Source organism: Mus musculus, chromosome 6 (assembly GCF_000001635.26).
Source record: "Mus musculus strain C57BL/6J chromosome 6, GRCm38.p6 C57BL/6J".
Classification (NCBI taxonomy): domain Eukaryota; kingdom Metazoa; phylum Chordata; class Mammalia; order Rodentia; family Muridae; genus Mus; species Mus musculus.
Genome location: NC_000072.6, coordinates 76,968,023 through 76,980,446, shown reverse-complemented (window position 1 = coordinate 76,980,446; position 12,424 = coordinate 76,968,023). Strand labels below are relative to the sequence as shown.

General features: G+C 39.1%; 1 protein-coding gene across 5 annotated transcripts in view; it reads left to right on the top strand.

Moving 5' to 3' along the window:
* Ctnna2 (catenin (cadherin associated protein), alpha 2) overlaps positions 1–12,424 on the top strand; it is a 1,098,179-nt gene that overhangs the window by 999,369 nt on the left and 86,386 nt on the right. For all 5 annotated transcript variants that reach the window (XM_011241195.3, NM_001355193.1, NM_009819.2 and 2 more), the window contains one exon: positions 6,540–6,740. In XM_011241195.3, coding sequence (XP_011239497.1) covers positions 6,540–6,740 — 201 coding nt within the window. The remainder of the gene's footprint in view (positions 1–6,539; positions 6,741–12,424) is intronic.

The following is a 12,424-nucleotide window of genomic DNA, read 5'->3' as shown; positions in this document are numbered from 1 at the left end:
TCCATTTTAAATTTTTCATTTTTTTTAAAGAAGGATGGATTTTCAGTTTACTTAAATTATCCAGGGGGTTGGGATTGGTTAAATCACTTGACTTATGCCTTAAAATAGATAATCCCTTCTTTTGGTATGTCTATGTGAAGAAATTCTAATTGTCTATATAATACAACATGAAATGACCTGGGAGGAGAGGTTTGATGAGGAGTTGACTACATTAGATTGTCCTGTGTGCAAGACTTTAAGAAATTGTCTTAAATTAATTGGTGTGGGAATGCCCATAGGCCATTGTGGTTTGCAAACAAACTGGATATGAGCAAGCAAGCCCACAGGTGTGCATCCATTTCCCTCCATCCATTTGCCTTTGATTGTTGACTCTGACTAGTCTAATGCAATCCTGCCCTGAGGACCTCACAGTGATTAACTATGACTTGGAGCTATAATCTGAAGTAAGTTCTTTTCTTCCCAATGTTGCTTTTATAAGGCTATCTTATCATAGCAACAGAACTACAACTGAAATAGGGGTGCTTTCAAGGAAAGTTTTGTAGTGAGATAGTTAGAATTATTAGCCTCATAAGGAACTCAGTAGAGCACGCAGCTTCGGATGCATCCCTCTGAAGATTCATAAAGAATGAAGGAAAAGAACACGGAGGTACTCACTACTGCATTTGTAACTTTCTTCTCTTTGAACATTACCAAGCTGGAGGAGGCTAAAACATGCCAATGACTGTGAAGTCATTCTGAGTTTCAGTGGACTTCATCAGTGTCATTTCAAGATTGGGCTAACTGCCAGCACATGGGCATTTGTCCAAAGAGCTTTTTGACCAAACATGTTTAGCCCGAGTTCACCTGGAAGTGTCTCAATGGGAAGGAGGTCGTGGGAAACACCATCGTCAATTATAAATTGGTGAATGAACCAGCACTGAACTGTTTAATTGAACAGGTGTTGAGTCATCCCATAGGTGTGGGGCACAAACACCCAGCAGCTCACTCAGCACCTGCCACAACCTGGCCTGCTCGGCAGGGATGGGGGAGGGGATGAGGGGATGATTGAGTCCTGAGAGGAGCAGTTCTCTCACTGCTGATGAGAGTCAGGCCAAGAGGACCTGACTTCAGCTGTGGAGATGATTCTGGCAGAGGCTGCTGCATTTGGGTATTTCTCCCCCACTCCTGCAGACTTTCTGTGAATTCCCATTGCAGGCTGTATTAAAAGTTTGTCTGAGAGCAGTGCAGTCAAATCTATAGATCTAATGGGTCATAAAAGACCAAGTTTTCAAGGATGGAGAACAAGACAAGGGAGATGGGAGAAACAAGCTAGCACATGCTCAGAGTCTATAGTTTGTCTGGATCTCTCCTGTTTTCTTTAGCTTTTACCAAAATTCTATAAAGTATAAACATGTCCCAGTGTTCTCTGAGAAAAGTCAGTCATTGAGGGCATACACAACTCCAAAAAGATGCCATTGAAATCCAGACTGCCTTCTTCTCAGAAAATATACAGCGTTCTCAATAAATCAGGAAAGAATGGAAATGTACTTATTTCTTGTATACTTTCCTGCTTTCTCTAGCTCCTTTCTCTAGCTCTAGAATCTTTATTCGAGTTTCAAATCTTTCACCCTCTTCATATGCCTGTCCTGTTTTTCATTCCTTGGGTGCTTGGCTTTTGATGGCATTTGAAAGTAGCTGTTGATTTAAAATAACCCCTTCTATCGTTTGAATAATAAAAGAACTCAACATGTTACCAAAGCTAAAGCTTTTGCTTGCTGAGGGTTAAGCTTTGACTTTGAAGATGTCCCACCCACATGTTTCTCATCTAAGTGGGACATGTTGACGGTTAGAGAGTTGTGTGTTGGGGAATGAAATGATAGCCAGCCACCAATGCTAAGGTACTTTCTACTTCTAGGGTTTTTTGTTTTGTTTTGGTTTTGTGTTTGTTTGTTTTTCTTTTCTATTACCAGAATGACTCTCAGTAAAAGGCAGAAGGCTTCCCCACCCAGTCTCACTGAGCTCACATACCACAATTCTGACACTCCCCTGGAAAACATTCTGTGCACTGCCTACAGATCAATAAAAAGTATTCATTCACTACCTTGCCCAGAGAGGAATCATTTTAGAACTAAAAAGTTCCCCCAACTTATCATTTTCTTCAAATGTATGTCCAAATTTTTCTAGGGGTGAGAGAAGCAGCAGGGGGGAGGGGGGCGCTGAGAGTGGGGGTTGTCTTATCTCAGTCTTTGTGAATAGCACCAAGCTTTCCTTAATTTTCTTCCCCGGAGGCCTGCCTCTTTGCCACCTTTTTTCCTGCCATTCCTTTGTGCATCTCATTATTACCTTGAACAAGAAAAGGCTTTGGCTCCTGCTGATAACACTGTGTGGTCCAACCCTAGTGGTACAAATGCTGCAGCATGCTACGACAGGAAAATGAACAGACACTGTCAGGGAGCCAGGTTGGCAGAGCCTGCTGGAACATGCCTGTGAAGTAGACAATCAGGCAGCAGGCACCTTTCTGCAGACAGGGCTTGACAAATGCACTCGGCTCTCTCTGTGCATGCTGGTAGGCTGTGAACACAGCCAGATAGTTGGGGAACCTATTTCTCATCTCTTCTCTGGGTTGGAGTCAAATATTTGCATTGGTAAATTGCAGGTCTAGCCCAGGAGATATTTTGGAATTATATTAATGACATTTTGTGAATCAGTTTCTGCCAGGAAATTCTATATGAAAAGCAATATACATACTTGCAAACACAGTTACACTCACTCACAAACATGCATTTACACACATGCATTGAACATATACACACTCCTACATATCATACATACCTTCATACATTACACAAACTCACACATGTACATATACATGTACACATACACATATACCCATGCATACATATACCTTCGTTTTGAGTGACTATTGTTTTTTTCTTTTTAATTCCATGCTAACTAAACCCGTACACCTGGGGGTATAATTTGTTCAAACAAAACACAAGTTCCAATAGCAAAGATGCTGGAGATTAACTTCACAAAAGCAAAACGAATGTTCCGTCCTAGTCTGGGCTCATAAAAATGCGAAATGGTAGTATTAAAACATTCCAACCTTTCTCACTGGGCAAAAAGTTCCATTTTTAATAGTTCCCTAGAATAAGTGCCTTGGCATTAACTGTGTGACAGTTTAATTCTTAGGTTTGGCCTGAAAAATTGTACAGAGCTAAGATCTGTAAAAAGCTATTAATCCCCTAATGTCTCTATGACTTTTATTTTGTTTGCCTTTCCTTCAGCCTCCTCCTAAAAACCAAACCAAACCAACCAACAAACTAAACAAACAAACAAGGCTCTAAGATCTAGAATTTTTTCTTTGAAAATATTCACTCTGTCACTGGTTTTGAATAAGAACTTCACCTTTGTGGTTTATAACAATTTTTTGTTATAATTGATTTGGGTTTATTAACAAAATTACATTGTTTCTAAACGATTGAAGGTTGCAAAACTCCAAGAGAGTTTGTTGTACAACTTGTTGCACACTGCAAACACATGGTTTCTGGCGGTCCCAAGCCATGCTTGACAATTAGTGCAGCAGTCATGGCACTGCCGTTTTTTCCTCACTTAAGTCACCTGCAGAGGACACATGCCTTTGTAACTCTTACATCCCTGTTCTTTTCTATCCAGAGCACCATCTCTCACCTTCCTTCAGGAGTTGTTTCTCTTCAAAATATTTTAGAATAAAGTGCATGATTGATTCCTTGAATAGACATGTCAATCTAGCCACATTCTTTGAGTACTTGCTCTATGCAGAGACTTTGCAGAAATTGAAATCTGAATCACATATGTCTTCCAACTTTAAAAAATTCACCACTCTCCTTAATGGTTCCAAACACACTGACCTCTGTTGTAAAGATGCAGACAGTAGATAGGGGAAGTTACCATAAGGAATCCAAGAATCTAGGAACAAACCAAGTAGTATTTTTTGACCAAAATGTTCATGTCTACATGGGACAATGCAGCTCCTTTACAAACTCATTGATGTCATGCACAAAATACAAGTTCATTTTCAGGTAGCCTGAATATCACTGGCTTTGGTACACATATGTTACAAATTAGTTTAACTTCTGTTAGGAGAGAAATCTGGCTAATTTTTAAATACTGTGAATTTCTAACTGGAGGAAGATTGAGAATTGCTGAGCAAACTATTTAAAAACTTAAAACCCATGAATCCAGGCTGGTGGCACATATCTCTAGATTTTGTGCACATTATTCAGATGTAGATGTATCTCTCTGAGTTTGAGTCCAGCCTGGTGTATGTAGTGAGTTCCAGGACAGCTGGAATTATATATAGAGACTCTGTCTCAAACTAAACAAAACCAAAACATATTTAAAAGTCAAGTTACTTAGTAAATGAGAAGTTAGATAGAATAAAATAATATTTATACCAATATTCTTAACTATCTAATACATGACCTGATTTGATTGATCAAAAACATTTTTGGCATAACAGATTTTTTTTTTAGCTAAATTTCCCTTCAAATCGCCAAAGCTTTATTCATAACAGCATCTTCTTTCCACCATTCTTTCTGGATTTAGTTACATTAGTTACAGGTTCCTAGTTTGAAAAATCATTGAGATTGTTGTTTTTAAACCCTTTGATACAATATAATTTATTGGGTAATAAATGGACTTTTTAGATTTTTGTAAAAGTATTAGTTGCAGAGAGAGTAACAGCCTAATTATCAGCCTTTTCTGCTTTGTAGTCTGTTGCAAAACACCACCTTTTCCAATTGCACAGAAAAGCAACAGCAAGCCTGTTCTTACAGTGACGTGTCAGGTCCGCAAGTATGTAAATATGAACACATCTTTTACACAGAATCCAGTTGCTCCCTTTCAGGGGTCAGGACAGTGTGGGATTATCTCAATAAATCTCCCTGCAAAGGAAGAAGTCTACAGGCAGTCAGCTTTCTGTATTTAAAACTTCCTATAAACTTTCTTTTGAGTCAGCCTTTTCCTAAGGTGTCTGCTCAGGTGAGTTCACAATAGGAGATCAGGATCCCAGGGAGGGATGGTTATGGGGAGTTCCTTAATAAAAATAAAACCTCCCTCCATCAACATCTTTACAACTTTGGCTGTTTCACTAAGGAAAATATCAGCATCAAAAAAAGCTTGCTTTTTCTAAGTTTAAGAAAACTGACTACTAGCCAACCTTTATAGATACCTTGATCATTTTTCCATTCTAACTTATAACTGAAAGTAAAGAACAAAGGAATGTAGAAACTGGAAACTTAGGGCAGGCAGGATGGCTTAGCAGGAAATGGCACTTACCACACAAGCCTGTTGACCTGAGTTCTACCACATAAATGTAGAAGGAGAGAGCTAAGTCCACAGAGCTGTCATCTGATCTCCACACACATGCTGTGGCTTGATTTCCCTTCCAGACACAACAACAATAATAAACTTAATAAACTAGAAAAGAAACAGAATGATTTGAGTGGGGCAATATAAACTGAGATCAAAATTAATGTTTTGTGAACAGCAGATCATACCTCACAGTTCCTAAATTAGTCTCTTAAACAAGCACACACCTACCTCCACATGTTTGTTTTTATTAAAATTACTTTTTATTAATTTTTATGCAAACTATTTTATGTTCCCCTACTCCTCCCTAGGTTTCTCACTATCCTCCCACTGAACTTCATGTTTTTCCTCCCTCCCTCACAACACCCATGAAACAGAAAAGACAGAAAAGCAATAGACAAAGAGTACCTAAAACAAAAATGAAAAAAAAAAAACAAACAAATGAAAAGCAAAAACAAAAACAAAAACAAAAAACAAATCAAATGAAAACAAACAAAACCCTCCCTCTTTTACATACATAAAAGATGGAGTCCATTGGGTGGTAGCCAACTGATCTTAGTCGGGTTTTCTATTGTTATGATGCAACACTGAATAAAACCATCTTAAGGAGGTGAGGATTTCTTTGTCTTGCAAATCCCAATTCAAATCCATTCTTATGGGGGAAGTCAGGGCAGATGCTCAAAGTAGGAACCTGGGGGCAAGAACACAAGCACTGTCCTTGAAGCAACTACAAGCTTCATACTTGCTTGCTTATCATGTCTCCTTAATGATAGAACCCAGGACCAATTATATAAACCAGGGGTTGCACTGCTCAAGGTGGGCTGGGCCCCAACCATCATCCCTCAATTCTGGAAATACTGAACACAATATTGCACACAGGCCAATCTAATAGAGGCTATTCCTCATCCCCTGAGAAGCCCTCTACCCACATGTGTTAAATTGACAAAAAGTAGCCAGCACGGTCACTGAATCAGGCACTCCCAAAGTTTTATTCAAAGACCTGCGTGATAAGCCCTCTGGCTGATGCTAAGGTTTCACAACTACTATTATAATTGTAAGTGGTGCCACTTAAACACTGGTTCATGTTACTGGTTAAACAATTTGATTTCTAAGGTGAGGACTCATGGGAGTTGTTGAAATGGTTTTAGACTTATCACTAGGTTGTTAGTAGCACAGGTTATATAAACATGTATGTGCCCTCTTCACAGAAAACCATATCTTGGAGGATGTGAACAAATGTGTGATTGCCCTGCAAGAGGGAGATGTGGACACACTGGATCGCACAGCTGGGGCCATACGGGGCCGGGCAGCCCGGGTCATTCACATCATCAATGCAGAGATGGAGAACTATGAAGCTGGGGTCTATACAGAGAAAGTGCTGGAAGCCACAAAATTGCTTTCAGAAACAGGTAAATATCAAAGTTACATCTACTCCAAATATCAGTGCTATAATTTATTTCTATATCTGAACACAGCAGTTTCATTATCTTCTACCATTCTTGATTCCTCTAATTTGTATGTATCATGGGAGGTGTAGAAAATGCACATATACTTGTTTCTTGAGTTTGGATTTGGATACCAGGAGAAAAACAATTGTATTGCTTTCCACGTATGTGCATTATTTTGTAATTTTTCAAGAGTAATATTGTTTGATTCTCACAAGGGTTTTAGGAACTAGGCAAGGAAATTTTGATTTTTCCAAATTATTGATGAGAGAGTAGATGTGTGACCCTAAGAGACAGGAATGTTGTCTCAAAGCTATACAAAAGTTTGAATCTGACTGGGGGTTTGTTTAAGTGTGATTCTCTAAAGCATAGTTTCATCAATTTCTTGAGAGATGAACCCAGAAGAAGATGCTGTGATAACCGGTGAAGAGTCTAGAAGTTCTAGAAAAATAAATGGGAGATGCGCAGAGAAACCTGGCAGCACTGCTGAAAGGGGTTAGCTTTTGACTGCCTCCACAGTCTTGAATGCCCTCATTTGACTCATGTTCTGTCCACTGGGGCTCAAAGAAAGTGCCTTGTGCACCTGAGTCCTAGAAAGCTTGTGAGGAATGATAGAAAATTAAGAACATATACAGCAAAATTAAGAACATATACAGCACGAATGAGGCAGTGGGTTAGTTAGTCTTTGCTGAAAGAATATCTCTGTAGGGGCTTATGATCATTCCCCTCATCTCTGACACACACACACACACACACACACACACACACACTAAAAGAAATTAGAATAAAACATTTTAGCTTGTAATTTAAAGATTTTCTAAACCCTTATATAAAAGAAAGAAACCATCTCATAGTGGTTTGGTTCCCCTCTGCTGGCTCCTCAGCTCAATGCTCATATAAGACTGAAGTTTCTAGTGACACATCTCACATAAGACAAAAGCACTCTTGATGCTAACTCTACATAGAATATCAAAGAAGGGCATGGAGACAGGACTCTGTAGTTCATGACTGGTGAAAACAGTTGTGTCAAATGAAAGATACGGGACACTTTGCCAATTTATATGTGACTTTGAGCTTGAAGAAAAACAACACAGTTGTTATTCCAAAGACACGGCACTTTCCTTATTATTTCTTTGGCTACTTTAGTAACATAAGTGGTATCTTGGCATGGTGGCACAGGCCTTTAATCCTAGTACTTGAGAGGCAGAAGCAGGTGGATCTCTGATTGTGAGACTAGCCTGGTCTAGATAGCTACTTCCAGGACATCCAGGGATACATGAAAAAACTTTTGTCTCGAAAAAATAAAACAAAACAAAACACAGGACTGGTATTCAGTAGGACACAATTTACTTAAAGGCAAGGACAATTAATGGTGGTGGAAAAATTAACACTATTCATCCATTTTCTAGAAATGTAAATAACTTTGTTTTGTTTCTTAAAAACTAGTCAATAAAACAGAGCCATCCTTTTGTAGTTTGCTGTTTTGAGATACAGTGCTTACTTACTTATTTGGAAACTATTTAAAATTCGTATCCCAGCCTTTCCATGCACGGACTAAACATTTGAAGGATATAGCTAAAGATCCCACTGGCTTTGTTATCTTTCCTGTTGCAATTATATAAGTACAAAAAAATAAAAGCAACTTAATGAGAAAGTGTATTTGGCTCACAGTTTGAGCATACAGTCCATTATGGTGGAGGACAATCAAGGTGACAAGGACCTGGGGTAGGTTTTGCAATTCTATTTCATTTCAGCTTAAGTCTTCTTTAATGCTTCTCTTTCCTGGTTGTTTTCTGTTCTCAAGTCCTAGACTGTCTTCACTGTTTTCATCATCCTTCTTGGGCATCACACAGGTGTTTATCCTTCTTAATCTCTTTCTCTTAAATTTCATACAGCTGATTTTTGGTCTCTTTTCTTTTAAAACTCCTTGAAGTCTTTGATGGAGTTCTTCTAAATCTGTGTCTTAGAATGCATCTCTACTTCTCATTGGTAAACATTTCTACAGGGCTAAAGGGTTTTGGAGACAAGTGATTGGCTAGATCTTTCATATTGTTGTTATTCTTGTGAAATCTAAGGGATATGTGTGTGTGTGTGTGTGTGTGTGTGTGTGTGTGTGTGTGAGAGAGAGAGAGAGAGGGAGAGAGAGAGAGAGAGAGATTTTTCCAAGCTAGATCCTAGAGAAGGATGTGGATGATCTTGCTGGGTGAAGACACTGGATAGTAAACAGAAAGGATCTGTGGGTGGGGGAGTTCAGGAAGGTCCTGGTGGAAGTTGGTCTTTCTTATAAATAAATAAATAAATAAATAAATAACAAAAAGTTTTCTGAGAGGTAAATATGTTATGCCACCTAAGTCTTCCCAGACCTACAACCACTTATCTACCCAACTTTGCATCAAAACCAAAACAAAATCCACCACCAACTAAACAAAAACCCTATCAAGACCAATTTCTGCCATGTTAGCATTTTGTCTAGGCTCTGCCCCACAGTTACCTGGCAACATCCAGGTGTTCCTGACTTACTATAAAAGGAGCTGAGGGCCCTCTCCTCTCTCTATTGCTCTCTTGCTTTCTTGCTCCCTCTCTGTCCTTTTACCCCTTTCTTCTCTCTCCTCGTTCCCCTCCTCCCTCTCTCTCTACTCTTCTCTGCTCATGGCCAGCCTCTATTCCTCTTCATCTTCCTCCTCTTCCTCTTCCTCTTTTTCCTCCTCCTCCTCCTCCTCCTTTCTCTCTCTCTCTCTCTCTCTCTCTCTCTCTCTCTCTCTCTCTCTCTCTCTCTCTGCCTTTCTTTGTCTCTCCTACCCTCTTAACTCCCCTCCCCATCTCCCCATGACATGAATAAACTTTATTTTATACTATGTGTGACTGGTTCCTCAGGGGGAAGGGATGTCTCCGCCTGGGCCCACGGTGGCACCCTTACCCCATACCTCACAACACATCCACTAAACATATCCCTGCTCCTTATCTTTTCATAAAAACACAACATGCTTCCCAAATGTAGTCTTCCCATGAAGCATGGTTTATTTACTAGAAGAATACTTTTAGAGAAAACTGCCACCCAGAATTCTTATAGACAAAAGGTCTGTACACATTGCCAAGTATCCTAGGGTGAAGCTAGATTGGGTAAAAAAAATATTTATTATGAGCCAAGGTAGCCACAAATATCCCCTAACAGATAAACATATAAGTGGGGTATAAAGAAACATCTCACTGTAGACACAGGCTATGAGATGTATTGCAGCATGGGGTATGTGAAAAAGAGGTTTTATTCAAGGAAAGAGTTTTCAGAAGGCCTTGACCAAACTGGATATGACTAGAAGAAATGTTCACAAGTGTGGACCATTTATGCATAGTGATGTATGCAGGGCACTCGGCTGTAGGGAGATTCCCACCATGAACCTGACTGCTTTCACTAAGTGCCTAGGAAATGGAGAGGTACCCTATGAGCGACAGACTCATCTGCAGCTTATTTTCCACAAATCATTTCCCTTCCTTAGCAGTGCCAATGTTTTTTGGCTTAACGGTAATTTCCGTGTGATTATGAACACTGAGTTAAATTTAAGAAAATAATTTTGTGGATTCTAGTATGGTAAAGTTGTAGGGGTTCATTACATCGAAAATTTACCTATTTCTGATGAAAGTAATGTGGGTTGATGAAAGCACAATAACAGAGATCTGCAGCAGGCCCATTAAATACTTAAATGGCATATTTCCTGGCCCCAGTCAATAAAGCCTGAATTATAACAAATTGCCAACAGCTTGGTAGTGCGTGCATGGTTGACCAGACTCATCTTCTGACTTCCCATTTCCAAAGGCAGGCTGATGTGGGAGGCATAAGGGCTACAAGTGTGCCCAGTGCTAGCATATTTAGTTATAAGCCGAGTAGCTTCTTCCACACTAATCAGATTATGTAAAATTGTCGCTTTTGTAAAACTGAGACCTCATGCAAGTGTTTGGGAACATGTAAGGACCATGTATGTAACAGGATTGAGAGAGTAGAGAGAGCTTTAGCAGTCATTGGATGTTTCTTGCTCTGAGAGGAGGTAGGAAAGCGAGGGAGAGAGAGACAGCGACAGAGGAGACAGGGAGACAGGGAGAGAAAGAGAGATTGACTAATTGTGAAAAAAAAAGGTTATTTTGTTGGTTTTGCTTTTGTTTTTCTTTTTCTTCTCATTTTAAGGAGCCAAGCCAGGGCCTTATGCACAGTGGTAAGTGCTGCATTGCTGATCTATTTCTGTCTCTTGAATCCCCACAGGCAATAAATGATCATTCTGTTTTATTGATGACATTGATGAGAGATAAAACTTCTATTATTTTGGATAATATGCATGATAGAGTAATGACATAATATGATTCCATGCTTTATAATCTACATTTAAATCGTTGATGTGGGCAATAGAAAGAGGAAGAGGATGAGGAGGAGGGGTAAGAGAAGGTACTGGGAGTGAATATGATCAAAACGCATGTTGTGAATGTGTGTAAATGCTCTGATATCCAACATTATGTATCATTAATACATGCTTAAACTTACAGAGATGAAGATTTGTGGCATGATTCTATATGCTTTCAATAGAAAATATAAAAGGACCAGCAAATATCACTTAAACTAGAAATTCTATTGAAGCATCCATTCATTTAGATCAGGTAAGGCAGTAGAGTGGATTCAGGATGGGACTTATAAAACTCAAGCCCCTGCTGCTTACTGACATCAACAGTAACCAACTTAGTGAAGGCTCCTGGGATAGAGTTCTCTGTGTTGCCTAATATTTTACCATTTGGGCATGGTCAATGTTATAAAGCTTGGAATAAGTACGTTGCTGTCCATGCCTTCTGAACTTGTGTAGTCACCATGATCGGTCCCTGCTAAATCTTCTGTTCAAAGCTTCTTCCCCTTCGGGATGAGAGTCTCATTTTTCTCCCAGCAAAATGCATCCACATGTCTCCCACTATTGTCCCTGTAATGTTCTGTATTTCCTCCCCCTCAACATCTGTTTATTGAGCATATCCTTTATTAAACATATCCTTTGATATCTAACTCTAGTCTCAGCTAGAAACCACAAATAACTTTATCAGTGCCTTTACATTAAGGATGTGTTCTTCAGGATACAGGATACACTTAGACCACATTCAGTTCAGAAAGTCCACTTTTCATATGCTTTTTCATTCTTTGTGATGGGCTGATCATATTAGTATCTCTATCTATCTGTCTGTCTGTCTGTCTATCTATCTATCTATTATCTATATCTCTATATCTCTGTCTTCTATATATATAATGTATATATATGGCTTTTGAACTTCTTTTGTGTAGAGGAGATTATGTCTACCAGCTCCAAATTTGTAGGTCTAGGTTTTGTTTCCTTTTACTTTCTTTATATCCATGGGAAGCAGTCTTACTGGTTTTTCAGACACATTTGTTGGGATTTTGTTTTATGATTGATCATATTTAGATGACCTGCCTTATCTTTGTAGCTGGATTTTAGCAGAAAGAGTACAAAAGGAAGTCAATGTCAGGATAAGTTGGTGGGGTATCCTGTTGGAAAGGCAGAAATGGTAGAGAAGACCATTAAATTATAAGTCAATTTTCTATTGGTGACCTTCAAATTGGGTTCTGAAAGTAATGGATTTCAACAGAAGCTATTATGACCGACATT